The sequence below is a fragment of the Alternaria hordeiaustralica genome, assembly GCF_023758085.1.
Source record: "Alternaria hordeiaustralica strain BMP 2776 chromosome Unknown scaffold_10, whole genome shotgun sequence".
Classification (NCBI taxonomy): domain Eukaryota; kingdom Fungi; phylum Ascomycota; class Dothideomycetes; order Pleosporales; family Pleosporaceae; genus Alternaria; species Alternaria hordeiaustralica.
This window is the reverse complement of record NW_026056782.1, coordinates 117,372-143,541: the sequence shown is the minus strand read 5'-3', so window position 1 is coordinate 143,541 and position 26,170 is coordinate 117,372. Positions and strand designations below refer to the sequence as shown.

The 26,170-nt window shown below is 52.7% G+C and overlaps 11 protein-coding genes across 11 annotated transcripts; 7 read left to right on the top strand and 4 right to left on the bottom strand.

The window, feature by feature from the left end:
* Nucleotides 1–1,702: 1,702 nt before the first annotated feature.
* J4E84_005678 (uncharacterized protein) lies at nucleotides 1,703–2,643 on the top strand (the record flags this gene model as incomplete). The annotated part of the gene is made up of 2 exons (XM_049388273.1): nucleotides 1,703–1,932; nucleotides 2,052–2,643. The coding sequence occupies 2 exons, from the start codon at nucleotides 1,703–1,705 to the stop codon at nucleotides 2,641–2,643; spliced, it is 822 nt and encodes a 273-aa protein (XP_049243818.1).
* Nucleotides 2,644–3,408: 765 nt separating this feature from the next.
* J4E84_005677 (uncharacterized protein) lies at nucleotides 3,409–5,354 on the top strand (the record flags this gene model as incomplete). Its single annotated transcript, XM_049388272.1, has 5 exons — nucleotides 3,409–3,593; nucleotides 3,757–4,203; nucleotides 4,256–4,477; nucleotides 4,528–4,924; nucleotides 4,974–5,354. 5 exons carry the CDS (start codon nucleotides 3,409–3,411, stop codon nucleotides 5,352–5,354), a joined length of 1,632 nt encoding a protein of 543 aa, XP_049243817.1.
* Nucleotides 5,355–7,367: 2,013 nt separating this feature from the next.
* Nucleotides 7,368–8,346, bottom strand: J4E84_005676 (uncharacterized protein; the record flags this gene model as incomplete). Its single annotated transcript, XM_049388271.1, has 2 exons — nucleotides 7,368–7,746; nucleotides 8,018–8,346. The coding sequence occupies 2 exons, from the start codon at nucleotides 8,344–8,346 to the stop codon at nucleotides 7,368–7,370; spliced, it is 708 nt and encodes a 235-aa protein (XP_049243816.1).
* Nucleotides 8,347–9,122: 776 nt separating this feature from the next.
* Nucleotides 9,123–10,509, bottom strand: J4E84_005675 (uncharacterized protein; the record flags this gene model as incomplete). The annotated part of the gene is made up of 2 exons (XM_049388270.1): nucleotides 9,123–9,800; nucleotides 10,180–10,509. 2 exons carry the CDS (start codon nucleotides 10,507–10,509, stop codon nucleotides 9,123–9,125), a joined length of 1,008 nt encoding a protein of 335 aa, XP_049243815.1.
* A 620-nt stretch (nucleotides 10,510–11,129) lies between these two features.
* J4E84_005674 (uncharacterized protein) lies at nucleotides 11,130–13,118 on the top strand (the record flags this gene model as incomplete). Its single annotated transcript, XM_049388269.1, has 3 exons — nucleotides 11,130–11,311; nucleotides 11,362–11,491; nucleotides 11,583–13,118. The coding sequence occupies 3 exons, from the start codon at nucleotides 11,130–11,132 to the stop codon at nucleotides 13,116–13,118; spliced, it is 1,848 nt and encodes a 615-aa protein (XP_049243814.1).
* A 718-nt stretch (nucleotides 13,119–13,836) lies between these two features.
* On the top strand, nucleotides 13,837–14,438 carry J4E84_005673 (uncharacterized protein; the record flags this gene model as incomplete). Its single annotated transcript, XM_049388268.1, has 2 exons — nucleotides 13,837–13,872; nucleotides 13,923–14,438. 2 exons carry the CDS (start codon nucleotides 13,837–13,839, stop codon nucleotides 14,436–14,438), a joined length of 552 nt encoding a protein of 183 aa, XP_049243813.1.
* A 175-nt stretch (nucleotides 14,439–14,613) lies between these two features.
* Nucleotides 14,614–15,346, bottom strand: J4E84_005672 (uncharacterized protein; the record flags this gene model as incomplete). The annotated part of the gene is made up of 2 exons (XM_049388267.1): nucleotides 14,614–14,965; nucleotides 15,012–15,346. 2 exons carry the CDS (start codon nucleotides 15,344–15,346, stop codon nucleotides 14,614–14,616), a joined length of 687 nt encoding a protein of 228 aa, XP_049243812.1.
* Nucleotides 15,347–15,662: 316 nt separating this feature from the next.
* ATG5 (autophagy protein 5) lies at nucleotides 15,663–16,725 on the top strand (the record flags this gene model as incomplete). The annotated part of the gene is made up of 3 exons (XM_049388266.1): nucleotides 15,663–15,782; nucleotides 15,848–16,484; nucleotides 16,532–16,725. The coding sequence occupies 3 exons, from the start codon at nucleotides 15,663–15,665 to the stop codon at nucleotides 16,723–16,725; spliced, it is 951 nt and encodes a 316-aa protein (XP_049243811.1).
* A 1,735-nt stretch (nucleotides 16,726–18,460) lies between these two features.
* On the top strand, nucleotides 18,461–18,720 carry J4E84_005670 (uncharacterized protein; the record flags this gene model as incomplete). The annotated part of the gene is made up of 2 exons (XM_049388265.1): nucleotides 18,461–18,625; nucleotides 18,694–18,720. The coding sequence occupies 2 exons, from the start codon at nucleotides 18,461–18,463 to the stop codon at nucleotides 18,718–18,720; spliced, it is 192 nt and encodes a 63-aa protein (XP_049243810.1).
* A 3,455-nt stretch (nucleotides 18,721–22,175) lies between these two features.
* Nucleotides 22,176–23,372, top strand: J4E84_005669 (uncharacterized protein; the record flags this gene model as incomplete). Its single annotated transcript, XM_049388264.1, has 1 exon — nucleotides 22,176–23,372. The coding sequence occupies one exon, from the start codon at nucleotides 22,176–22,178 to the stop codon at nucleotides 23,370–23,372; it is 1,197 nt and encodes a 398-aa protein (XP_049243809.1).
* A 401-nt stretch (nucleotides 23,373–23,773) lies between these two features.
* Nucleotides 23,774–24,857, bottom strand: SDH2 (succinate dehydrogenase complex, subunit B; the record flags this gene model as incomplete). The annotated part of the gene is made up of 4 exons (XM_049388263.1): nucleotides 23,774–24,097; nucleotides 24,150–24,301; nucleotides 24,355–24,753; nucleotides 24,812–24,857. 4 exons carry the CDS (start codon nucleotides 24,855–24,857, stop codon nucleotides 23,774–23,776), a joined length of 921 nt encoding a protein of 306 aa, XP_049243808.1.
* Nucleotides 24,858–26,170: the final 1,313 nt, after the last annotated feature.

Genomic DNA, 26,170 nt, shown 5'->3' with positions numbered 1-26,170 from the left:
GGACGAATGGTGTTTGTAGTGGTTTCCCCAACGTTGCTCAGGTGGGACCAGGTTCTTTGCTCGATTACGCCGTCACCGTGCAGTCGTTCACACCAACTCTTTCGGGAAAGTTCAAGTTTAAGCTCAACGCCGCAAGATGCTGTCCAAATCCACTCGTGTCGCGAAAGGGCTATGTGTGGCTGAAGAGTGAAAAGCTGTTGAGGGGGAGAGCCGAGCAAGCGGAACGCTGCGGGCCGCGGGCGTGGACCAATCCAGCGATGGTCATGCACTAGCCGCTAGCGAATCGCCCGTCTTCACCTAGGCAGTCGCGATGTTCAGCAGTTGCATACACCCTTGACCCGAGATCTTCCCTTATCAGTATACTTTGAGCCTGGCGATCGATCCGATCGCCTCTGCGATGGGAGTTTTTCGCGACGAACGCACACGCAGGGATGGGCCGGGTATCACAAAGCCCTTGTCTCACAGATCCATCAAACTGCCCAATTGCCGAGCGGCCTCGTCCATACACGTTGCCCGTACAGGGCCTCGCCTGGCCGGTCAAACGCGGCCGCATTCTCGCTGAAGCGCTACGCATGGCAGCATATTTTGACGAGCTGGCGCAGAGCATACCTTGCAGGCGGGCCGTTTGTCGCGTAGCGATTGGCTATACAATAGCCCTTCTCAGAAGCGACTTCATCCTGATTAACGGTCTAGCTCCCAGCGGCAGCTAGTGGCTTACCGCATGTTTCCTAGGACTGCCGTCTGATCCACCGCTGCTCTCACTAGATTGCCAGTACAAGGCTGAGTGCTGCCTCAATTCCAGCTCTCCGTCTACCGGTTTGGCCACTGGTACGCGCTATAACCACCATACAACAGCATGTCGTGGACTCCGGTGGACTTCAGCTGTGTCCGCTACTCGGCGGTAGAGGGCACACACTACTTTCATGACTCCGCCTTTCCTTCCTCGATACAGTTCTTGCTGTCCGGTCGCTGGGAGCCTTGGGACGTCAGCTACGTGAAGTAGTACGTCGCGCGTCTTCTCCAGATATCACCCGTAGTGAGACTAACGTAACGAAGCAAAGCTCAAGATCCGGATGTCCGACGCGTTGCAGAAGAAGCAGAGTTGCGACTTATCCGGGATCCTTACTCTGGATACATTCCATGGCCGTCTCCACCTCCCTCTGCTACAGGGCCTCCATCACTAGCTCCCATATACGGCCATGCTCCATCACAACCGATTGTCACCCATACTACGGTAGCAGGTCTCATGACACCTTCACCGTCAACGGTGGTTGAGAATGCTCTCCCCGGCTCGCCACGCGATCATAGTACGCCTTCGTCAGCAACGACAGCAACCGTGTATGCTTCCCCGTACGCATTTCAAGCTGCGGCGCCAACTGGCGCCACCCAAATACCGCCAGAATCGACTCCCACTGTTCAAGCAGCTCCTGAAAACAATATGCGCCCATCTTCGCAGTACATCGATCCCGCCTTACATGATCCGACACCAAACCAAGCAGCACCTCTACCAGCCATCCTTTCGAGAACGAGAGAGACGAAGATTCTGCTTTCCATTGACGGAGACGGTATCCGGGGCTTATCTGCTCTCCTTTTAGTTGAATCGCTGGTCAACGCGATCTGCGTCAAAGTTGGGCAGCGCTTAGACAGCCACCAGATTTTTGACTTGACAGGTGGTAGTTCTCTTGGCGGTATAATAGCCATCATGCTATGTCGACTGCGCATGCAAGCCCACAGAGCAAGAGAAGCTTACAAACAGATCGCGAAGCAAGTGTTCGACAATAAAAGGGCCTACTTCAGATATCTCGACCCTCATGCACAGATACAGAAGCCTGACGACAGCGCGTTAGAGAACGAAATCAAGAGCGTGATTCAGCAGGAGCTAGGCAGCCCGGACGAAGTACTCCTAGATGGACGGCCCGACTCGGGCGACGTGTGAGTAAACCCTATTCATCCGCGACGTACATACTGACTCGATAAAGTTTCGCAATTACGACACAAATGGATATCGGTACGTACTGAAGTGAGAAGCGTGGTGAGATTCACTAACGAAGTGAAGGCACGAACAAAGCTGCCCTTATCCGATCTTACCAAACACGGCGCATAACTGGACCGGATTTGGAACCCAACATGCCCATATGGCAAGCGATGAAGGCGACCTCAGCAGCCCCACGATATGTGCAATCCGAGCCAGGCGTTCCGCAACGCTTCGTGATTGAAAAGGGTCTCGTCGACCATGGGACTACAAAGAACAATCCAGTCCGCGACATCCTGTATGAATGCAGGAAGCTGTTCCGATATGCGAACGACATGATGATCATTGTCTCAGTCGGTACGGGCGTCGGCCTGAATCGCAAAAACGAGATTCCCGAGATGGCGAATAGCGTTGAGGATAGGAAGGCTGAAGCAAGATCGTGGGGTGATAGATTCGAGGCCGAACATGCTGCGTTGATGGAGCGCAATTGGATGAAGTACTTTCGGTTTGATGTGACGGGGTTGGAGGATGTGCCACTGGAGGAGTGGAGTCACGAAGATCTGATTAAGGAGAAGACTTCGGCATACCTCGCCCAGCCAGAGGTTGGACAGAGGTTCTATGCGTGTGTTGATGCGATAACGGCGCTGCTACTGAGCCCGCAGGGGAGGTAGTAAGAGATGGCAACGGTAAATATGGCACAGCTGGTGGACGATTGTCGGTCGCGCAAGAGCTTCTAATATTAATTCAATCCCCATCAGGTACATGTTGGGGTTCACCCAGTCTATGCCGCGGGTTCAAACTGTTACGTCGCGTTGTCAGGTCGCGTGTGCCCCCGCCTAGCGCGCCTGCCGTCCACCCATGGGCCCGTCCACCACGTGTCGACGTCCTTTCACACCCATCTCCTGAACAACTGCTTGGGTGCATGACATCACAATACCCGGCGTCAAACTCCGCGCCAGGCACTCTGCATGTATCGACTGTATGAGCAGGATCCGACTTCCTGGTCGACGCCGCGTAACCGCAGCGTATAGAACGCCTATGACGCCATGCCTCATTCCTTCTCTTGGCCCAACACCCGCATCGACCAAACATGGGAAACATCACGCACATCGCATTCCCCATCATCGGTCGATGCACCCTTATTTACCCCGCGATCAGTTGATTACTCTTGGCTGCCACGGCTGTGTATGCCTTGGCTCAGAATGACAAGCCTCACATTGGCGGAGTAAGCTTACCGAAGATGTAACCAGCCGCCTCTTGACATCAGAGGCACGGAGTAACGGGCAGCCTGATGTCGCGTAGAGGGTGAGCGAAAGGCGAAGAGGCGTATGCACTGCGTACGAGATGGTGTGAAGTATATCTCGTACATCTCTTCGTTTTCCACCTTTAACACCCCTTTCTCTCGATCATCCTCCTACGTGCGTGCGGACTCCAATATGACTACCGTAGACGATGGCAAGCCGACAGCTGTGCCTGACACCGAGCGCGACCCCAACTATGGCGAAGGCACAGAACTTGAGCAAGAGAAGACGGACCGAATCATCACAGGCGATAAGGTCGAACTACAAGACAGTGATGCTTGGGACAAGCTTGGTTACTCGTTCCCAACTTGGCGCAAATGGTGAGTTGAGCTTGTGTCTCTTGTCTGGATGCCGCTTTGCCGTGACACCCGACCATTGTGGCGGCGCATCTCGAAAGCCTACCATGGGCTCACAATCTCCTCTCGATCGCTCTCTCCATGTTGCGATGTTCAATGTACGGCGCTGATAATGATTCCACGATAGGCAGATCCTCATCGTCGTCTTCTTCATCCAAATCAGCATCAACACGAATGCGTCCATGTACTCGCATGCCGTCAGCGCAGTATCCGAACACCATGGTGTTAGCGAACAAGCAGCTCGCGTCCCCCAGGCTGCTTTCTTGATCGCCTACGGTATCGGCTGCGAACTTTGGGCTCCCTGGTCAGAAGAGTATGGACGATGGCCCATCCAGCAACTCAGCCTGTTCCTTGTCAACCTCTGGCAAATACCAGCCGCTTTGTCGAAGAACTATGCGACATATGTGGTGGTCCGGACGCTTGGAGGCTTATCAACGGCTGGCGGCTCGGTCACGCTTGGTGTACTCGCCGACATGTGGGAGCCGGATGAACAAGAGTTTGCTGTCGCTTTCCTAGTGCTATCATCCGTGGGCGGGTCCGTCGTTGGTGCGATCATCGGAGCGTTCGTAGAAAGGTGAGTACATCATTAACAAGTTTTGTTGAAAGTTATTGACTTAAATCTCTAGGTACAAGTCGGTCGAGTGGATCTTCTGGGTTCAGCTCATCATCGGAGGCTTCGTCCAGCTCGTTCACTTTGTCTGCAACCCCGAGACTCGCTCGACAATCCTATTAGACCGTGAGGCGAAGAGACGACGTAAGACAGGCGAAGACCCAAACATCTATGGCCCAAATGAGATCCGAGGTGGCCATAAGATGAGCTTTAAAGAGGTCGGCACCATCTTCTGGAGGTACGCAACAACTTCAGACCATGGTGACTTCGATGCTAACAATGACATAGACCATTCTACATGTTCTTCACCGAACCAATCGTTCTATGGCTCTCACTCCTCAGTGGTTTCAGCGACGCCCTGATCTTCACATTCTTGGAGTCTTTCGGTCCCGTCTACGAACAATGGGGCTTTGGCGTCGTTGGCGCAGGTCTAGCCTTCCTTCCCATCTTGATCAGTTACTTCTTGGCCTATGCTTCATATATGCCGTCGATCATCAGTTTCCGGAAGAAACGACGACAGAATCCGGGGTCTGTCGAACCGGAAGCCCGACTTTGGTGGTTGCTGTTCCTCGCTCCGCTGGAGACTATCGGCTTGTTGGGGTTTGCTTGGACGTCACTTGGCCCAGATTATGGCATTCCTTGGATCGCGCCGATGATCTTCTCGGCAATGGTTGGCATGGCTAATGTAAGCTCTCAAGCTGAACACGCAATATTCGTTGGCTAACGGTTCCCAGTATGCAATCTACCAGTCTTCAATCGACTACCAAACCGCCGCATACGGCCCCTACGCTTCCTCCGCAACCGGCGGCAACGATCTCGCTCGTGATGCCCTCGCCGGTATCGCTTCTCTATACTCAACACCGCTTTACTCGAATATCCCTGGTCGACCGTTGCAATACGCTTCCACTATTCTAGCCTGCCTTGCTTTCCTGGTCACCCTGCCCATCTACATCGTGTACTGGAAAGGTCCGCAGATCAGGGCCAATTCGAAGTTTGCGCAGAGCCTCGATCAAAGTCGGCAGCAGAGAGATGAGAAGAGGAGGAAAAGTGTTCATCCAGGTGTGGAGGGGCCGCTGGGGGAGAAGGAGCAGAGGGTTCATCGAGAGAATGCGTAGGTGTGGAAACCGGCGGAGATAGGATGGCTGCGAGCCAAGTGATTTGGCCGATGCTCTTGCTTTATGACCTGCTAGTATTCTCAATAGAAAATCATACGACTGCTATATCTCTTGTTCTGGACGAAACAGGACATGACTGCTTTAACTCAGCTATATCTTGAAATCCAGGACGAAGCCTCTTCGTGTCGCCTGGATTCGAACACCGTCGAACCCATCGTATTCCTATGCTTTCTATACCACTTCAATTCTATCCAGCTTGGGACTCTGGCCCAAATTACTTTCACACCCGAAGTAATGCTGAAGATGAGATTCGGTCTCGCATTCGCAAGTTTGCGCAGGGCTGGCCCCATTCCCTCGTCTATTCGTCCGTAAGTATAGTTCGACAGCCCAGTCCACGATAAACTCAGTTCCCGCAGATGAGGTACCCATTCTGGATGCTCAGCGAGGGCCTCGAAATCGACTGGCCAGGGGTTTCGTAGATTTCCGGATAACTTTATGCTAAGGAGTGAAGGACACGAAGACATCAGTGCGAACAGGACGCTAAGACTGCGGCAATGGTCTAAGTGAGCGGACTGTAAACCGGGACAGTGGTGGATGAGATGAATCAGACTTTGCTCTGTGTGTCGTTCAGCATCCTTACGTCTTTTCTCTTCTTCTTCTTCTTTAGTATAGTTATAGAATGGTGGTGTTACTGGGTACGCTATCAGCACAGCTGCTTCTTGTGGAATATCAGGTAAAATTTTCGACTTACGTACCTCCAGAGTAGATATGCTTTATCCTTCCGTTCATTTCCACTGCGATGAGAGCCTCGTCGTCCATACTTCAAGGTGTTAGCGGAATTTTTACCAAGCAAGACAGGTCGAATCCTTTTGACTTACAAGCCTACATCGAGCTGTCGTTCCGGCCCACACCGATCGCATCTTATGTTCCAATCGTCGAATTCATTATGACATTCTGGTTCCGTAGCTATGTGATCCACGAGTGGAAGATGACTTGGTTTCCGCCATGTTTGGACATCAGTTAGACGTGTGGCGGCACAATCGCGCCCGCATGGACATCCACGGAGATCATAGTCTCTTCCAAAGGGTTTCCTATCAAAACCAGAGCCAGAAGTCTCGCCTTTGCTTTCTTCAAGTACAGTTGACGCTATTGGTAGACTGGCAGGAGGAGACGGCGGTGAATCGCGAGTCCGTGTTGGGCATGACTGCGTCTTCACGCGACAGGATCGTTTAGATGTTTTCTTGCGAAGGGGCGGCTTTGGAGTTGTCGCTATCACTGCCTTCGTAGCGGCTGCTAAAGCTTCGTCTCGTGAGACGACGGGGAAGCCTAGTTTGGCGAAGTTGCGTTTTGGAGTTACGTTCGTATTCTGCGTGCGAGTTGGCGGCATAACTGCTAGAAGGAAAGTAAAGACTGACAATATCGAGCACAGGAAGGAAGGTTTCGGATATCTCACCTTTTATATTGTGTTCGTGTCGACGCGTCTCTAGCGCGCTCCGCATCGCGCCGTCTTGTTCCTACGGCTGACACTCGGTGAGACTCACCAACCTCCCAATTCTCTGACACATGTAGTGATGCGCTATTTTGTAAGACTTTATTGGATTTGCTCTTCTTGGAAGTAGTGAGACTTTGTTGTAGGGAGCTCATCGTGTAAGACTTCGAGCCACCTGGGTTCCAAGCCGTAAGCCTATTGTGCAGCGCATGTCCTCCGAACGCCTAGGCAGCTAGTGTGGCACACCGACGAGCTGACAACCTCTGAGGAAAGAACTGGGTGCAGCAATTTGAGCCCTTGGATTTCTCCGCGGGAGTTGTCAGAACAGCCAATCATCATCTACGATATTAATGCAACTCGCTCAACCCACTGCAACCTCGAGGTAAGCAAACCGTTCCTAGTCCTGTAAACTTATAAACATTTGTGTATCTTAGATAATTTGTTAGGTACAAGAAGCTGCTCACCCAAAGCAAGACAAGGTAAACTGAAACAAATATGTGTGGCCGAGCGCGCCTAAATGTAGCTCAAGTAACAGTAGGGAGACTAGAAGACACCTTTCTCCCGTTCTTGTACGTATCGTGACTGGTCTGCAGATACCACGTATCCCACTTCTTGAATTCTGAACGGGTAACCAGCTCGATAGGTAGTGTCGGCCGCGTCCTTCCAAACTCTCGCAACGCACGCATGGGTCTTCTATTGTAAGAAAGGTCGTTGAGGCGTAGTTTCTTCAGGTTCGGCGCCCAATCCGGGTGAGCAATCCATTGCTCGAAAGTGACTTCTGTAACGCCAGAACCGGAAAACTCCAGATGGGTAAGGTTCTGACAGAACGAAATGAGATGGATCAAGCCTTGATCACCAAGTTCAGAACTCCTAGACCCGGGTAGAGAGATCTTCTTTAGGTTTCTGCAAGCCTTAGCAAGAAGCTTGATACTCTCGTCCGTCACAAGACATTCTAGCGTCATAGTCAGAAATACGTATACAAATAATTGCATCGTCATATATTCGTACCGTTGTGAGCGCCGTAGTCAACATTCACGTATGTGAGATGGATTTCCGTTAGTGTGTCGCATACTTTAGGACCCAAGAAGAGGATGTCGTCGATATGTTTGCTAGGAAACGCAGTTTAGTATTGCACGGTATGCCCAGTGGAGAGGAAGTAAAGTATGAGGCTTACTCTGTCAGCTCAAAGGCCCCTCCAAAAGTGATCTTCCGTGTCGATGTCCCAATAATCTTGTGGTACTTGTCGTCCCAGTCGCATCTGGAGTCATAGAAGGAGGCGTGTTTTACTCCTTTAACGAGAGGCTTGGGAAGACGAGGTTTTGGCTTCGGCGCTTCTTGCGCTACTAGGTCTGCAGCGGATCGTGATACAACTGGAGGTTTTGCCCGGGCCGCTGCGGCTACGACCTCCTCTTTCGGGGCTGGTCTAAAGCCAAAGGCTGCAAGACCACCGGAAGGAGTAGCCTTCGCTGAACCTTTCTTCTTCTCTGTGCGAATGGGTGGCATAAGGGGAGTTTGTGTGTAGTGGCGAAAGGTGATAGAGGATGTGCAAGGAGATGAGACCCTGTGTAGACAAGATGCACGGGCCCTGGATACGCTGCCTAGGTATCACGCCAGAACCAAACCGAAGAAATCGAACCAACCCAACCGTGGACATTTGATATCACGCCAGACGCGCCAGCAAATCGGCGCTATCAAACAAGTAGCTGACCCCAGGCTGGGCCCAAAGTATCCGCGATCGGATCATCGCGAGACGAAATCGCGAACACACGAGCAATAGACGCGTCTTCGTGCAATGAGAAGGCTGCTCAGGCTTGTTGCTGCGGAACGAATGGCATCTGCACGCGTAATTTCTGGAACTTCAGTTCACAGAAGGAAGCCATCGTTGTCAATCCGCATTTCAGCTGATGGAGTGTCGAGATCCGTATGTTTGAAGAAGAGGTGATCGAACGTTTAACGGCGCGCCAACCAATGTCATCGCGACAGGGTGGGGAAGCACGCTAGTCGCCAGCCACCCTCACGGAGACGTGCCTTCACACTTCCTGCGACCACGCTTCACACGCTTCACATCAGCAACATGGCTATTGAGGAACTCTTTTACGGCTATGCTACGGAATAGATCGAATACACGCTCCAACGCCCTGCAATAGCCCTGCAACCTGTCTTCCGGCTACCGCCACCCCACTCTCTACGCATCGTCACCTCGTGGCTTCCTCAGCCGGAAGTATCGGAACTGTAGGACAAGATGCGGGAGTTCGCAGCTTCCGATGCCACAATCATGTCTACACATGGTGAGGCCCTTCTGAGAGCTGGAGCAACTTCGCAACCTCCTGCTGATGTTGCTGTCCTCGTCTCGTCCTCTTCGCCGCCCTCTTAGTTTCGGGTCGCGTCTTCAGCACGTCTTTGTACTCATCTTCGGCAAGCTCCCAATCCACTTCCAAAGCAGGATATGCTCGAGCATGGTGTTTGAGCCCTTCCACTTCCTCCTCTTCCCAGATCTTCTGATGGACGTGTCGCAGGATACACGCTACGACCAGTTCTTTCAGGTTGTCATCCCCGAAAGTATCATTTGGCTGCTCAGCTATATCTTGTGCCATCTCAGTTGAGCCATATATCCAGTTAACGAGGATCTTAGCCATTCCCACGTCGATCTGCATCTTCAAGAGCATATGCTCTGCCATCTTTGTATGCGCGACTGCTACCAAGGATTGATACCGTAAGGACTTGCCCATTTTGTACATCTTCATATGGAAGGCTACCGGTCCCTCCAATTCCATGGGATAGCTGGCCTTAGTCTTACCGATGGGTAGGCTAGTCGGATGATGTAAAAGCGTCGCTCGTCCGCCCTTGTCGAGTTGATAGGTCCCGGTATACATAAACTCCAGGAGGCGGTCGACCATCATAGGACTGTGTACTCGTGCGTCGAACTCGTACTTCCAGGTAGGGCGACTTTGTGTACCCTAATTACCGTGAGTACTCGTTCCGTTCATTTGAGCCAGTCCTGAACTTACATCGGCAGGAAAAGCATACTCCTCTAATACCTCCGAGCCAGTAGCCAAGAAGCCCGAATGGACATCGAACGACACACCATCTACAACGAATGCGAAGTCGCAACCAAGTCGCTTAGCAAGGAGCATTTGATTATGACTACAATTTATCAGCGCATATACGACCAAGACGTGATCAGACCTTACTGAGCACAGATTAGTTGCGCTTGTGGTAGTCTGGCGCTTTTGCCCTCGAAGACGTGGCCCAGGAGGGCCTCCAAAGTCACTAACTTTATTTGAACAGCGTCTGTCCGGGTGTGAGAGCCGCCGTCTATCAAGTCAGCCTCGGCACTTTCTGAATGGTGTCGAATATCCCACCTGCTCCCAGAGCCTCCTCCCCGTCGCGTTTGTCTGAGTTGGAATTCGCAACGCGAGCTAGATCTCTGACTGGATCTGTCGGGTCCGTCGTGCGCGGTTGCGCTTCCTGAGAACGCAGCTCCGTATCCGAAATCTTCTGGTCCATGCTTGTTTCGGGTTTGGCAGCCGCGTGGCCCTCATGCTCTGGCTGTACACTCAGGCTTGAAGACGTGATGGGTAGCGATGCCTCATTGACTAGTGCTTTCGCAGGATCCGGTTTCGAGGTCTCGCCTTTAGGCCCTGGCTGCGGAGATCGATTCGCCATAGTAACGATTGAGCTCTATCCTTGAGCGAAAGCATAGAGACGTTGATGTGGAAGCGCTAGCAGGACGGTATCAAAGCAGCGTTAGCAACATCCGGACAAGCCCCACTTTAGTAGGCCGCAAAGTCACCACGTTTGTCCTTTCACTTTCGCCACAAAGCACGTTAAAAGCAAAAAGATATAGTCAAGCACAGAACCGAACCCTTGACCTTGAGTGTGCGCAAAAAATACTTACATTGACTCAGTTTGGCAGACTTAAGTCATACATCGCAGTCAGCGACTTGCGTACTTCTACCATCCAGGGGCTTATCTTCAGGTGGAAAGTAATTCAGAGAAAGGAGTCAAAGTTTTCGACAATTGATAGGTATTTGTACATGTTCAGCAGACATCAGCTGTAGACATGAGTGCTCACGCACTGCAAACACACAGAAAGTGAAAGGCGCAAACCACTTATGACTCCACCACACCCCACTCCCGCTTGCTGGAGCCTACGCAGGTGACCGCACCGACACTAGCGCTAGTAGAGGTGCTGGTTGTCTTTTTACTCAGTCCTGCTACGCGTCTAAACCCTACGTACTACGACGCAGCCTCTACGGACATCTTCGGCAGGCTCAAGAGACGACATGGCTAGCCAAGAACTCAAGCAGAGCGACAGTGCGTACACCGCGGAGCCTAAACGCGACGAGGCTCAGTCACTGGTGTCGACAAACCGCGTCCGCGGTGCTCACATGGAGATGCTGGCTATTGAGTTTGGACACCTGCCGGCTTCGAAGGCCTCCCCGATGCCTTTTGAGTGTTACAACTTGTACTGTAAAGCGCATGTCGACTGCACGAGTATATTACTGACAAAAGCAGGTATCGTCGCGAATTCGTAGCAAACCCACTCAGTACCGTAACACTTGTTGCTAAGCTGGGTGAGGAGAGCGCTGCTTGTACTCTACCAAGGGAGTCCGCCGGAGTCTTGTCAAGGAAGTTCAGAACACAGGTTAGTTCCAACCCTGCAAATCGCTCACTACCACGACTTTATGCACAATGGACTCGCACCGCCTTAGAAGTCTGGACTAATCCTTCAACAGGTCGAAGATCCACAGAACACCGACTCCGTTGTCACTATGGATGGCTACGAGTACATCGTGGTTGAGATGATAGTACAATACATCCTCGACGCCGACTACCATCTAGACGACACCCAAGAGCTAGCAAACCACAAGTTGACGCACCTCAAGAAAGCTCAGCCCGGTACCGAAGATGACAGTATCACCGTACGGGTAGACGAGACATCAACAGAACTTCACCTCAAGGTCTATCTTTGCGCGAAGAGGATGGAGATATCGCAGCTTCAAGCCCCGGCTGCTAGAAAGTTTTGGACCGCTCTCCTCAAGGACCGTCCTACCGCCGAGGGGTTGGTGAACATGGTGGAGAAGCATAAGCTGTACGACCCGTCGGAGAACACCAAAGAAGAGATCCTACAAGCGATCGCGACTTATGGAGCAATGCGTCGTTCTGTGTGGCTGCAAGAAGACGATACCAAGTACCTTGACCTTCTCGCGACACCACGATATGCGGTATACGAGGCAAGGGCCGAGCGAGACTTGGAAGGATACAAGCTCGAACATGATATCCCAGAGCGCATGATCGCCCCCGACCCCACAAGCCGACACCAAGCGAGCAAGAAGCGACTGTTGACTGATTCTACTCCTGACACGCGCTCGCCCAAGTCGCGTACCGTCGGTTCGGGACCAGTTCAGCGTGGACATATCAGCAGTCCTCTTCTCCAGCGTCCTGGCTCGAGCAATACCTACCAACCATATGTGGAGGACCACAGCGATTCGCCTACCCCCCGTCGTCGTGACCATGGAAGCTCGGCCACTCGTACCAACAAAGCCCTGCCGCCTACACCCACACCATCTGAGCTGGACAGGTCTTGGCAGTCCATGGGCGGATCCAAGGCGTCTCAAGGTGAGAAGGCAGCCTCGACCCCCATGAAGCCGGCATCAGGTCTCCTACGTACCCCTCGTCCAGGCTCGAGCCTACGACGGAGCCAGACAGTCCGCGGTGAGACCGATGGCTCTGAAGATGTCGATGGACCGAGTCTCTACGATGACTTCAATCCCCCGTTCGCCTCTCATAGTCCACAAGGTCCTAGTCCCGTTGCTCCGCGAACTGCGCGCAACCAAGGAGGTGATCAGCCGACTACGGACCAGACCAAAGTCCACCGTCAAGATGCTAGTGAGAACGTTATTGGCGAGGATGATGATGACACTACCATCACGGGCTTCACTGCTACTCGTCAGCAACTCGATCCGTCGTCGTCGAACAACATCCCCGTGGGTGACAACGTCGACGACTCTACCTTCATCCCCCTCATCAGTTCATCTGACGACGGCAAGGGCGACCCCATGGAGCTAGAGGTCCCACGTATCGAGTTCAGCTTCGACGAGGGCAACACCATCAACCAGGTTCCCCAGGTTCCCGTCCTCGCACCCACTGTCGCTACCCGTAGCACATCAGATGAGACTGGTGGTCAGAAGAAGAAGGAAGATACCAGCATGACTGACGTGTCTGGGGATGGAGACGATGGCGTCAAGGCCGAGGATCGCATGGAGGCATAGGGGGCTTGGCAGCGACAACGACGTTTCTAGGCGATGGAGTCTCAGCTCACGCGTCTATGGAGTCTTTTGTAGTTCATACGTGCTTAGGTGAAAGATGAATACAACGAGGATGTATCAGTCAACGCTCGTTATACCTCTTGTTTTGTGACTGTGCTGCTAGCTGAGTTACTCCTGGCGTAGGCGTCTATGGGCGGTACTTTGGATAACAAGCAAAGGTATACATGAAATGAAACTCCTCAACTAATATCTTCGCGAGACATATCGGCTACGTCATCGCAGTCTATGACCTTCAAGCAAACGGCGTTTTGGCGCTAGCCAGGCAACCACCACACGGTGATATCTAACGTGAGTACTTGCTTCCTTTCCCGACAATTCTTACCGACGAACCTTCACAGCCACAGGAAGTAGGCGCTCTACCGAACAGGATGTCTGGAACACAGAACTCGCAGTCCATGACCGCCCGAGACGAAGGGCTTGGTACAGGACACATTGACGTCGATGTGGAATATCTGCATTATGCGTTCGGTGATCTGTCCGTCGCCGAGATGGACATACACAGCTGTGAGCTACACAAGAAGTGAGATCGTACTTCCTGGCCACCTATGATGTCTGTTGCCTACCCTTCCACAGGCTCCGCAACCAGCGACTCAGTGCAGTGAAGCACATGTTGCCTCTCCCTTGCTCTGACGGTGTGACCACCTTCACGGTACCCACGGAAATGGCGATCGCAGTGTCTTCCTGGCTTCAGAACAATGTGAGTTGTTGGCAAAATCTTCACAGGCCATTTGACTAACTGAAATGTAGTACGAAACCAATCTCGCGGAGCTCCCGACCAAGAACTACAGTCCCACGGTTGTCATGATCATTGCCAGTTCTGTCACCGAACCGATAAAAGACGCCCCGCAAGACAATCTTGACGGTCCAATTACACTCGAATTCCACTTGCAAGTCTATCTCTGTGCGACTGAGATGGGCATGGACGTCCTCCAAAGCTTTGCTTTCAAGTTCATGAGAGCAGCCCTTGCCAGAGAAGGACTCACAGTGCAACAGCTCAAGAACTTGGTCGAGCATCACAAGATCTTCACCCTGGATTTCTGCAACAAGGCACTGTCGGTGCCACAGTATCAGAAGGTCATGTGCGCCTTCGCTACTCATATTGTTGCGCATCGAGAAGACTTCGATGGGAATCCTGTATATGGAACTCTGATGGTTACTACCGAGGGATATCTGCCGAGTTACCTCAACATCATACATAGCAAAGTTAGATCTGTCATAGAGGAAATCAAGGGGTTCGATGACGCGGAGACCTTCGAGGCGTAGGCCTTCACAGGTAGTATGTATCGCGATGATACTCAGGAGAATAGCAGGAGTAAGGCGTTCATGTAGTTCTACACATCCAATGAAACATCTTGAAACTCATCACGCTGCTCCATCATGATCCCTAGAGTCCTCTCACGGTAGGCGTATGCAATCAGCATACTCATAATATCGTTATTTATTCGTGTTCTAGCATCGCAACACAAGTCCTCAGCAACGCCATCAACCGTAGCTGTATGCTCCGTCCCGCAGGCGTATCCGCATGTTTACCAGCACCCCAGCCAAACGGCAGCACCAATCTCCTCCTACCCTTCTTATCCAGCACAACGAGCGCATCTAACGGGAACTTGCCTCCGCCGAGGGGATGTAGAAGGCCTAGGCGGACGAAGTGATTGTTCGAGGGAGTCGCGGCTTGTATCAGGGGTAGCGAGAAGGGCGCGGAGGAGGGGAGTCTATGTGTTGATGGGTCGTGACAGAGGACGAAGGGCTGAAGGGAGGGCGAGAGCGCGTAGAGATCTGGTAGAGCGGAGCTTCAGGTTGTTAGTAGTGGTTTGAAATGGTTCAGGATGATCTTACCAAAGCAGGTCGTAATGGACCTGAACATTCCCTTGCACACATAAAACAACTATTGACGCCTGCCTCTTATACCTTGCCCAATTATTATGCGCTTCCAGCATACTGCCTACAGAAGTCGCGAGCGTACTGCTACCCAGTATCGCATCCACATCCACGCTCCATGCCTCCTCCGGACTTATAACATCTAGCTCTTCCAATTCGCACTGCGTCTTCGACCTCTTCAGCGCATCGCCCAATGGCGGCAGAGCAGGCGAGGGCTCCCTCCTCCGCTGGACCTCGTCCTCGTCCTCGTCAACAGTCAGGCGCGAGCGTTTGCGGCTAAGAGCCACATCCATGGTCCAGCTGTCGTGCGTAAGTAAGTCACCCATCTACGGCGTCACGTCATACATGCGTTGTGGGTGGAGAAGAAGACACGACCAGCGCCCATCTTCCTACGACAGTCGGGTCTGGGGTTGTCGCAGAGACGCACGCACGAGCGAAAAGACCCAGGGTTTCCTGCACGTCAGGCCCAAGCTCCCCCTGCATACCCCGCCATCAACGCGCCTTCCGCCTTGCCTGCGCAGCGACCTACCCCACTATCCATCAGCTCAGCTGCGCCTAGGCTACCAGAACGGCGGCTGGCGAATCTGCCATCTCGGATGCTTCGCGCCCATGGCTGAGAGAGACGTTGCGAGTAGACTGCGCCAGAGCACTTGGAATGGGAGCATTCCACTCGAGATACGCCTGCACAAGGGCGACTGTCGGACGTACGACGAGTCGGATCCTTACTTAGTACGTGCAGTGTCGACATAGTCTGGTGATGATACATCAGATGTGCTATGGCTGACGAGAGGTAGATACAATTTCCACGGATATCGTATCTCGGGCTGCTCATACACAAACTGCATGCCTTCTTCGCACGCAGCCTCATCTACCCGGATGTCACGCCGAAAGACGCATGGCTATCCTACGAAGACGTGCCGCTGAAATGGCATTATCCACTGGGTCTCCTCTACGACCTCTACTCTGGCGCTGAGCCGGCGTATCCCTCAGACACAGATACAGAGGCTGAGCAAGGCCACAAGATCGAGAGTACAGAGGAAGAGCGTCAACATTTACCATGGCGACTCACAGTACACTTCTCCGACTTCCCTTCAGAACAGCTGGTTCAGCTCGACAATGACGATAAGCATATGCATGACCTATTCATCCACAGCGTGAAGGAGGCCGACTACCTCAGGACAGGAACAGGAAAGACGGTCATGTTTCTAAGCAAAGAAGACAGCACGCAGCTCTGGAGCGGAGTGAAGAACCACGACTTTGCGGTGTACAACCCCATCAACCAGAAGCTGCTGAACCCGCAAGGAGTCAACCTGAGACACCTACCAGTGCGGCTCTATCTCCCACACGCGTCGTCGGAAGGGGTGCAAGAAGAGACGGCACCCGGGAGTTTGAGAGTAGTGCAGAGGCTGGTGACGCCGAACCTGTCGTCTAGTACGTGTAATTGCGGTGTAGGTGTGGAAGGCGCTGACGGCAGACAGGGCAACCACAGACCATCGGGACAGCACTGAACGCGATATTGCCGACACTATTTCCGAGCAGACGCAGTCCGCTGCTGGCGCAGGCCGTGTTGCACGGAGCGGTGCTGCCGCTGAGCGCGAGTGTGGAGGAGCTGGTGCGCGCGACGGCATATCTCGATGGCTGGCTGCACATTGCGGTGGTTATGATGGGCTGAATAAGGATTTATGCCAACAGCGACGGCGGTCACATGGGCGCCGAGTCATGTGGCGACGCTATTCCACGATCCTGGATAGCAGCAATATTGGCAGTACGGGCAGCGTCGCGATAGCGGACGCGGCAACACAACTCAGACGTTCCAAGGCGCGCGTGCAGCTCGCGACACTTGCTTCTGCTGATGGTGCCTGTGACACGGTGATGCTCTGCAGCGTTTCAAAGGCCGTGTAGGGCTCGTGTGCCATGCTTCGCCAAGATGCGGGGGCACAGGCACAGCAGAAGCTTAGTGAGGATCCCGGCACTGAGCTACCAAGGCCACCCCACGCGTCTCCAGTCTGCCTGGGCGCTATCGGCGTAGCGCGTCGCCCTGTCGACGCGAAGCCAGCGTCTGGAAATGAGGCATTATTGACGTGCGTTGTTTTTGGCTCCGGTGCGCTAGGCCTGCTGTTGCCCGGTTGATGCTGCCCACGGTTCGGCTGGTGTCAAACGGCCCTGGCGAGATATCCGAGGGTGCAGGTGGGTTCGCGCCGCCTTCATCAGTCATGGACGATAAGCAATGGGCGATGACATCGTTGCTGCTTCTGCCGCACAAGAACGGTTTAGAGGTGGCAGGGGTGCTGGCTGAGTGGAGCCGACGAGTAGCGTCAGCGGCTTGCAGCGCCAGACGCACCTGGGCAACTGTGTGGAGGCGCGAGCGAGAGGTTCATGGGGGGTGCTGCGAGTGCTACGGTGGATGGCTAGATATCAACGACCGGTGAAGCTCTAAAGCGGCTCTTCTCGTGACAGGCAACTAGCAGATAGTGACTACACATCAGAACGTGAGTATCTCCGACGTGAGGCTGCGATCGTCGGCTCATCTACGACGAAATGATGGCATGTCGCGCCATTGGCTGCACTGGGTAGCTCCCTCCTAGCTCCCTCAACCCTCGCGGGTGGTTGCTAGGCCCGACCCAACCTTCATCTACTCTTCACGCTGCTCCTCGCCCCGAGTCTCCAACATCCCCCAGCGCCCACTATCCATTACCCACTCGGACGAGCCTCAGACGTAAGTACCGCTCCCTACTCCCTCCCTCCAGGCCCGCGCCCATTCCCCGGCCGAAGCGACGCTGCACCCACCCTTGCAAGCTTGGAGCCTCCCGGACAACCCGCTAGGACCCGGGGCCAAACAAAATGCCTCATCAACTGTGCAGAAATTTTCGGCGAGCCGGCGCATTTAAAAGCGGACATTCACCCTCTTGCTATTAAGAGCTTTTTCGTTCTCACTCTTTGATGCTGCATCGCTGTCGACCTGCGCCTTTCAATTAAACATCGCCGAGTCCCTCTGCCTAGCGACCGTTTCCGTGGGTTTGATCCGATCGCGCTGACCAGCTTCCGTTGCCATCAACAGCCAAAACAAAGCTCCCTTCAGCTCGATATTCAAACAGTGGACCGATTCAATTCGTAAATGTAAGCTCAATGCCGCCTTGCTCTGGAGCTGCCGGGGAGAGATCGCGTCACGTTGTCGCATCCCGTCGCGTCGTGTCGCATCGCATCGCATCACCGCCATCGGGACCAGTCTCGCGACAAGCCTTGGCCGAAGATCGTTACGCTCGAGACCTCTCTTGGGAGTAAATCGCACGCGCCCAATGCGCCTGGCCTGTGCTTCTCCAGCTCCGGGAATCCTTCCAGGTCTTCACAGCTGCTCGTACGAACAACCTTTCTAACATCTCCACCCCAGAAACCCACAAACAAACACAATGGCCGCCATCAGCATGCCCATCGCCGCTCGCGCCGAGTACGCTCTCCACCAGCTCGCCAAGCGCGACAAGAACTGGGCCCAACGTGAGCCCGGTGTCATTGTCGTCTTCGTCATTGTTTTCCTCGTCGCCATCCTCGTCATTGCCATGTTCATCAACAAGAAGGTACGTTCTCCCAACCTCCCCAGCCACCCAACTTTTTCCCCCATACAGCCTCCTAACACCCACCACAGAGGCAAGCTGGCAAAGGCATGGCATAAGATACCCCCTTTGATTCGAAGTTGGAGCGAAGCCGAGCAGTACGATTTCAAGGCGGACAAGACATGACCCCCGATACGAAAGTCATAAGAGCTGTTATGTGGACCGGGCAAAGAGCTTGTGTATAATGTGTTTGAATATTCGCGTATAGGATAACACGGGCTGACCCTGCTGGGGAGGCACTGTGGTGCGAATGCCTCTTTGAGAGGGCTTCGTGGTAATAATGAACAAGTCAAATACCCATTGAGAAGCTGTCGCGTTGTATTACTTTGATTTGGATCGAATTGCTAACGTAGGAGATGGCTCGGAGCTGCACTAACATCGTGGACAGCGCGTTTAACAACTAATCTGGAATCGATCAAATTACACTTGCGCGTCTCATCGGCATGCAAAGAAACCCTCGCTCCATCATCATGCTTCGACCATGCAGGCCGTTGACGACTGCCTCGTCACCGCCGTCATCCTTCTAGCTCGCCTCGCTAAAGCATCTGCGAACCCAGGTTCAGTCTTACTGCATGCTTTACTGCACAATAGGCTAGCACACACCGGACCCGATCGCTTGCTTCTTGCTTCTTGCTTCTTCCGATCCATTCTCGCCTGTCATGTAATATCTTCTTTGAATCGAGGTTTAACTATAGAGAAACGTTTCTGCCTTGATTTCTATGGCTATGCACATTGGTCGTGGAAAGACATGTTGTACTGTAGCTAACGATGACTGTCGATAGGCTTTCTGCGTAAATCTACCATCTTTTCATGCCGGTAGAATGTCGTTCACACCATTTCAAACCACTCATGGTTCGATGGATTCCCCCCCTCGTTGTCGAGTGCTTCGCCATTCATGTACCCATCCACGTAGCACTCGCCGACGAAATGCCATTGTTTGTTCTCGAGAGGTCGCAGTATGTATGGTACGTTTCCGCCGAACAAGATTGCCACTGTATCTCCAGACATCATGCTTGCTGGCCCGAGACCGAGATGACCCGATGAAGTGATGAATAGACGTCTGTTGATAAGACGTCCCATGGATCGAACGTAGCGCCAATGGCGTTTCTCAGAAGCCGCCGCGTCTGCCTGAGACCGATACGGTTTGGCTCCATGTTGCTGGGGTTGATCATTGCTATCTAGCAAATGTCGTAGATTGTTCGCCCATTCTTGCATATCGTTGGTGAGGGGCTCGAAAAAGGGTACCGTTCGAGCGCAAAAATTATCAGGACCAAGGCCAGCGCTTATCACGACGGAGAACGTTATGTCGAAGGACTCTGAGATGTGTGTGACGTGTTTTTGACAGGTTCTGTAGAGTTCTGGGATAACTTTGAACAGATAATCTCCGCAGCGCTCTGGCACTTTTGCATGAAAGCTAGAGTCATCCGGCCTTACCGTGGAGAGACAGACTTTAACTGTGTCGGTCTGCACGCCAAGAACACGAAGAATGCTCAATGGTGCATCTTGATCCATCATGACCGTAGTATTTTTGGATGCTTTGTTATATTCCTCAGTCAGATTGCGGAAGCCATCAGGGCCCCGATGCAAGTAAATTGCACTGATGCGACGTGTGGTGTCCCCAAGATCCCACCTCGGGACCCAGGAAGGGAATTGTAGGTGCGATGAGGTAGCTCCTGCTCTCTTGTCATCCACGAATTGCGACAGAACACTCAAACTACCGGTTTGCCGGATACAGTACTTCGCGGCAGCCGCGTAAACATCTTGCACTGGCCTTGTGTAATTAGGTGCTAATTCTTCGGGCCAATCGTCCGAACCTTGACTTGCGCTGCTGAGCCCGAGAAGCGCAAAAACTTTGTCTCTTGGATCGGTAGCGCGGGACGAGCTTGCGAAACGTAGCAGGACGTGCAGGTGAGAAACGGTTTCTTCCGGTCCCAAAAACATGTCATGTCTAACGGCAACTTCCTGGATATTGTTGACAACTTTGTCGATACTGTTGAGAAATTCCATACGTTCCGTACGATGCTTACTGCCAGACATGTTGAGCACGTCTATAGCTTGCCGAACTTCCCACCAGATTAGTCGTTGATTACCGCAACGCATTTCGGGGCATCCTCTAGACACTGCCACCTCTTGTAGGATCCAGCAACGTTCAAACCATGGTGATTCCAGTAACTGGGTCAAAGCAGACCATCTTTTGTCATCCATCCGCGGTAGCTGAGTGCTGCTAGATTGGCGGTAGTGACATATATCTGCTATAATGCTTTTTGCGGACTTAGCAACATCTTCAAACCGTTAGTAGTTGTTATCAAGACCTAAATATATCGATGATCTCCCAGAGATGGGGCGTTCGAATATACTTGGTATATTCTGAAGGCCCTAACAGACAACACTCACCGTTCTTGATCGGAAGCCAGATTATGGTGTGCGTGCTTCGTTCATAGATAGATCGCATGATACGAACTTGCTGGGTACGCTCGGCGTTGTCTTCTTGATTGATACAGATTTGATCGGCCCAGAGCCACCCCGATTCTGTCCAGAGATTTTCCACTGGGTATGCGTGTAGCTTCTTTAGCCCTTCTGCCAGGTTTGATGATATTTTCAGCTCGAACCCGTTGCATTGTAAAGTGACGCTTCGATTTGGGGAACCCCAACAGTAACTGAGAGCTTGATAAGGCGGTATGTATTCATCCGGTGAAACCGTTTTAACCTCGCAACTGAGATACAGAGAAACAGCAACGATCTTGATTAGGCGAAAAGAGAGTGGGGTAGGAAGCGTGTGGTACAAGAGATCTGGTGTGATCTGCGCCGAAGATCCAGGCAATAATCTCTCACCTCTGGTAACTTTTGGAAAAAATATCGAACTAATAGAACTAGAAATAGACATCCTCGATGATCGATGAATGGAGTATGCTGTTGCAGTAGACGTCGAATCGAGCGTGTCGTTGAAGTCCACCTACCCCGACGCCACATGCTTGGCTGTGCTGACCAGACTGCAGCCTGATCTCCTGCTTTTTGCACGCTGTCAGTCGTATTGTGGCGGGTTAAGCGCAAATACGCAGTCGCTACTTCTCAGTCGAGATCATTGGCCACTGGCAGCCACCTGCAGGACGGCATCGTCTGGTCGATTTTCTGGGCGGGGCATCACGCTGCCGATGAACCTAGTGGTGAGCTCATCAGTGTATCGCAATCTCATATGAAGATACTACATGACGAAGTTGTTGAAAGTCATTGCACGGGACTGGTCTTTGTCGCAGTAAAGTGAGGTGTCGAAGATCAGGGACGCGATTACCCCGCGAAGCGTTGAGCAACTGCGCGTCTGCGCATCGAGATGTTGGAAGGCACCAATCCACAAACATCGGCTGATCTAGGCATACCTAGGCGGCAGCAGCCTGAAGCTCACACGGCATGGGTATTAAAGTCTGGCGAAGCCACCTGAGAGACAGCGCATCTTCCTCAGCCTCAAATAATCTCAAAAGTCAAAAGTCAAGATCATCAATCGCACACTCCAGCAACCATGCCAACCACCCTCACAGTCGCAGACCACGACTCCAAAAGCTCACGCAGCCGAACCTACAACGTCGACACCCCAGAAAAGCTGCTCGCACACACCAGTTCACGAGACTCGCAGGCCTGCAAATGGCTAATCCGGAGTTCGGTCTCCGCTGATGAACTCCAGAAGTCATGCATTGTGGGCTCGAACAATGGCTTCGTCCATGCAGCTTTCGATGCGTACAGTTATCATCACCATCTCACCATCCGCCCGGAAGACGTCTGGTTCGCCATCCTCTCACAGTTGAACTTCTACATCAACGCCAATGCTGAAGCCCTGCGCGACCATTTCGTCTCGCACCAGGGACAGAAAGAGCTCGAGGTCAAAGATGTGGGCAGCATTCACTCCGTGGACATCGGTGCCTTAGCTCGACGGATGACGGGACTCATACAGGAGAATGTCAAGGATCCCGATCTGCGCGATTGGATCATGCCTGCGTTCAGCACGACCACGGTTAGCGATCGCACAACAGCTGCGGTCCTCATGATGGGCACTATGCAGGCGTATTTCTCGTACAAAATGAGCATAATGTGTGGTATTCCCTCTGTCACTCTACTGGGTGAACGCGAAGACTACGAAGACATCCTCGCTAGGCTGGAGAAACTCGTTGAATTGGGTCCCGAAGCGAGCACATTCGCCGATCTACTTCGCCCTGTTCTGCGCAATTTCATCGCAACTTTCGATCCGGAGCAGGCCGTTGCCTCCCGCGACTTCTGGCAGAAGATCGCCCATCGCTCCGGAGGCGGCAGCGGGCCTTCGTACCTGGGAGGCTGGCTAACGGCATTCTGCTTCTGGAACGACGAGGGCAAGTGCATGTATAACCTGAAGACAGGAACGCAGGATTGGAACGTCGATGAATCCGACAAGCAGCTGTTGGAATTGGACGGGGTTTCGTATCATCGGGTGGATACCGATGATATCCCGTCCGGCTTTGCTTCTGTGCCTGTGTTGGTGAACGACAATGGTACAGAGTACAAGACGAAGATGGTCGCTGGATCGCTGGGTATCGAGATTACTAGCAGCAATGACTCCGATGCCGGGGCAGAGGAGAAAAAGCTGGATTCGCTGCAGTCGCTCAGTGGGTGGATGATGTATGAGATCGATCCTGCTCCCAAGAAGAACCCCTGGGAATATGACTCGGAAGGGAATGACTCTGATTAACCAGTATATGAGGGTGTTGGATAAGGGTAATGACATCGAGCATGATGTGAAAAGTATGACGGACTAGTCTGCGAAGAATAAGGTTATCGGGTTTTTCTTATGGTACCGTACAAGACGTACTAAATATATGTAGTCTCTAACAATGTGCACATGTGTTAGCATATTCACAACGAAAGCCTCAGGAGAGTTACAGGTTTCGTGAAGTACAGGCTCGAAGAAACAGCCCTCTTCGTATGAATCGCACAGACATAATTGAAGTAATTGCTTGAATTTGTTTGCATATACATCTCAAAAAGTACAAATCAGGCTCAAAAAGTATCAACTTCTGCGCAAAATCGCAGGTTCATCCAGCAAACAAGATGCGATGGTTCTCCCCTCTACTACAACGATCCAAAAACACTCTATGTGAAAGCCATGCTCTTCTTGATCTCGGCAATAGCCAGCGCAGGGTTAAGTCCCTTGGGGCACGTCCTTGAGCAGTTGAGAATGGTGTGGCATCGGTACAAGCTCATGCTGTTGTTGAGAGCGTCCTGGCGCTCGGCCTTCTTCTCGTCTCGCGAGTCGGCGATCCATCGGTAGGACTGAAGAAGGACAGCGGGGCCGAGGTACTCCTCCTGGTTCCACCAGTAAGACGGGCATGAAGTTGAGCAGCAGGCGCAGAGAATGCATTCGTAGAGTCCGTCGAGCTTCTTGCGGTCTTCCTTGGATTGGCGGAACTCACGACCCTGGGACATTGTTAGCAGATGTCTATTGGCCGACTTCCAAGTGTGGACGTACGTCTGGTGCGGCGGTGTCGCGCTGCAGGTATGGCTTGACCGATCGGTATTGCTTGTAGAAGAGCGTCATGTCCGGCACGAGGTCCTTGACAACGTACATGTGGGGGAGCGGGTAGATGCGAGATTCCTTGGTTGTGTCGGTGGGAATGCGGCCTGTCACATCCGGTTAGCCTTCCAATTCCTTCATACGGTGCGATTCCACATACAGAGACATGCCAGGGTGTTGACTCCGTCAATGTTCATGGCACAACTTCCGCAAATACCCTCGCGACAACTCCGCCTGAACGTCAGGGTGGGGTCCACCTCGTTCTTGATCCTGATGAGCGCATCCAGCATCATGGGTCCGGTCTTGTTCAGGTCGAGCGTGTACGACTGCATCTTGGGCTTGGAGGTCGGCTCGTCTGGGTTCCATCGGTAGATATGGAAGGTCTTGGTCTTCGCATCTGCGCTGGCCTCGGGGTCCTCGATTGTCGATGTCTTGCTCTCCGGGATGGGTGATCGCGACGCATCGGGTACGATCTTTTCGGCGGTCTTGGAGATGGGCTCGCGGGCGTGAACGTCGTTTACGGAGGCGAAGCCGCGGGAGAAAACTGCCGGCCGTACGGCTGTCGAAGAGCGTTAGCAGTGCTCAGCTGTCGCGGTGACACTGGACGGTGTACGTACCAATTCTCCGGGTAGCCAGACGGGTGAAAGCGCGTGTGGAGGCCATTGTGTGTGGTGTGGAGTGGAGAGTGCGGGCTGGGGCTTAAAGATCAAAGTGTTGCTATCATCGAAGTTGTAGCGTCAGGGCGCCACTCAAGCTTCCTCGGTTATGACAACTGCCAACCCGTGATTGGTCGCGCATGTTCGTCGGACGATTCCGGCTTCTTCGGCCCTTCGACGCCACTACATCATCGTCGAAAACGTCAAGACTTGTGACAGTCATCTCGCACATAAAGATCGTTCACCCAGTGCGGTTCTTTCCAGAACGCACGTCTTTGAAGAAGTCATATTGCGATAGATCGCAAAGCTCAGCAAGGTCCCAGCACACGATGGTTTCGGCTACAAGCAATTTCTTTGTGCTCGTGTGATCAATTGCGCGTAGCCAGTGTTGGTATTCATATTAACTATAAGGTCGGTAATATCGTAGTGGCTTGCTGTACTCATATCACGCCGACGTTAGAGGCATATGCCATATAGCCGATCGGCCTTGATGAGGTAGAATTTTCTTGCAATGCCGACTCACTCAGGAATAGCCGATGTTACACATCCTTGGGGGTTTAATTCTCTTTGCACGTACTGTGCTTTTACTTAAATCTCACGGATGCTCCTCTCTCGTTCTGCCAAAACTCTCCAGCAGTCCAGTCTCCATCTGTCGCTCTGTCTCAATCACCGCGCGTATCTCCGGGATTACTCTGCCTTGCAAGGTCGAAATCCCACTGTTCTAAGCCCTACTTCCACAAGTTCAGTATGAAACGCATTGCACTTTCTCTTCATGTTTATAGTGCTGAGGTCGCATGTGCGCACTCTCGTCCTTATGGTTCCACACTACGTCGTGATTTTTTATAATAAGAACAACAGTTTTCGATATGCCCCAGAAGATTTCCGCGTTATACCAACTTTAAATTGAACTTTGTAACAAACCTCTGGTTTGACGGCAAGCTAGTGTCATGGTTTCGCTCTTTCCCCTTCCGGACGTGGACTCATCTTCACCACGCGGACCACCAAAGCAGAAGGCACGACGAGAATCTGGGGTCCGGGGCCCCACTTTGAGCTCTCACTTTCACCTTATCGCGACTGAATCTCTTAGAAGCCTGTTTGCTCAAGCTGTCAGCTTGGCGAGGCCTTTCTTCGCCGCGTCCATCCTCTTCCCTCCGCCACCGCACCACGCTCACACGGTTGCGTCGCCCCCAAATCCGCACCATCCGCACCCGCTATAGCGCTGTTATCGCATCATTGTTGCTAAGATTGTGGAAGTCATGTCTCTCTCATCACCTCAGGTAAGTCCTCTTCTCTTTCGTCTGCTCTTGCATCTTCTGTGGA